At 56.0% G+C, this 1,626-nt stretch overlaps 1 protein-coding gene across 1 annotated transcript in view; it reads right to left on the bottom strand.

Annotated features, from left to right (window-relative positions):
• Nucleotides 1-6: 6 nt before the first annotated feature.
• Nucleotides 7-1,626, bottom strand: part of ATP2C2 (ATPase secretory pathway Ca2+ transporting 2) — a 110,523-nt gene continuing 108,903 nt past the window's right edge. Inside the window, exons 21-22 of the mRNA XM_019634818.1 lie at nt 1,492-1,626; nt 7-132 (exon numbers count right to left, since the gene is read on the bottom strand). Of these exons, the coding sequence (XP_019490363.1) occupies nt 14-132; nt 1,492-1,626 (254 nt within the window). The 3' untranslated portion in view covers nt 7-13. The remainder of the gene's footprint in view (nt 133-1,491) is intronic.

The raw sequence follows: 1,626 nt of genomic DNA, 5'->3' as shown, positions 1-1,626 counted from the left end.
GGTTGGGGGTCGACTATACATCTTCATGGTGAGTCTGGGTTTTCTTGGCTCTGGCGCAGAATTTTTCACATAGTTTGAGGAGCTCTGACAAAATGAACACGGATGAGGCCAATCCAGTTAAAAGCAGCAAATCTACGAGAAGGTAAAAAGTGAAAAGGGTCAGAGAGCCCAGGTTGCACCCCCTGGTCACCAGCTCCTCTCTGCCCCCAGAATCGGGGCAGTGCCCAGCATGGTGGTGGCTGTGGGTCTACCATGCAGCTCTTGGGAACCTTGTCCTGAGTTAGACAGAGACAGGCGAAGGGGCTGGGACCAGCCCTTTCCATTTCCCTGAGGGGGTGGAGATTTTTGGGAGCCCAGCTCCACAAGGACCCACAGCCTCTACAAGTAGTTCAGGGCAAGAGGCAGATGTGCTGGGCAGGGCGCATGTTACCAAGGTCAGCTGTAATGGACACTAGCCCCCTATCTCTCCTTAGGGCAGATGCCCCCAGCCCACCCTGACTCATTCTAATGGGTTAATTTTCAAAGTCTTCCCTGGACCCCACTGTATCTTATTGTTTGGAACCATCTCTGCTCTCTGTTGTCAACAGGGAGTGATTAAACACCACGCCCAAGCACAGTCACCATGTTTCCTTCAGATGTGGTGAGCTGGCTTAATTCCCAGTGAATGGAAACATCCACTAACATTTGGGGGGGATCCTTTTTTCAGAGCCCATAGGGCACTCACAGGAGACCCACATGGACACTGCTTTTTGAATGCTGGAAGGAAAGAGCTCACATTCCCTAGTCTTGCTGGGATGTTTTTAGCGCCATAGCCTCCGAGGCCTCAGACCTCCACGCTCTGGCTCGGGGCTGCCTCACCAGCCAGCCTGCCCTGGGGCGGGGCTGGCCAATGGAAAGCTTGGGCAAGAAGGAAGGGAGGAGGAGGGACGGGTACTTGCTCCCGAGCCCTCCAAGTCACCGTCGCTCTCTAGGCAACTTCCTCCCCTTCAGGACCCAGCCCTCCTCCCACTTGACTGTCATCACAGCTTCAGGCCAAGGAGGCCAAGCCACCCTGGGCAGCTTCCAAAGGAAGAGTGGGGGTCTGCGGGAAGCTTTGTCGAGGATGGAGCTGCACCAGGGAGTGTGTGGTCGGCCCCCAGAGAGATGGTCATTAAATAGTGTCCCTTTCAGCAAGCACTACTGGATGGCCACCTCCCTGCCTTCAGGTAGGCAGCTGTCCGAGTCACACTGGCCCCTGTGAAAATCTCCCACTGTCTATGGGGGCAGACACACTCCTCAGCTGAGGCATGCAACGTGTCACAGGCTGAGCCCAGACTGTCACTGTACCTGCTGTCTGCACTCTGGGTTCTCCACACCCCCTATCACATGGCCCTCCTAACCAGTGCAGGCACAAGCCTGGTGCTTTGGGGATGGAAAGGCCCCAGGTTGGGACTTAGCAGCCCCACTCCGCAGGTGTGTGATGGCCCTGGCCTCGGGTCCCTTCCTACTCACCGAGCACTCCCAGGTTCTCTGTCTGGAAGATCTTCTGCAGGGGCGGGATGTAAATCACGGCCAGCTGCCCTAGAATTGACCCGAGCACGGAGTAGAGGAACATGTGGTTCCGGAGGAAGCCAATCTCGAATATCA

This window comes from Hipposideros armiger, unplaced genomic scaffold (genome assembly GCF_001890085.2).
Source record: "Hipposideros armiger isolate ML-2016 unplaced genomic scaffold, ASM189008v1 scaffold_19, whole genome shotgun sequence".
NCBI classification, from domain to species: Eukaryota; Metazoa; Chordata; class Mammalia; order Chiroptera; family Hipposideridae; genus Hipposideros; species Hipposideros armiger.
This window is presented reverse-complemented; position numbering and strand designations above follow the sequence as displayed.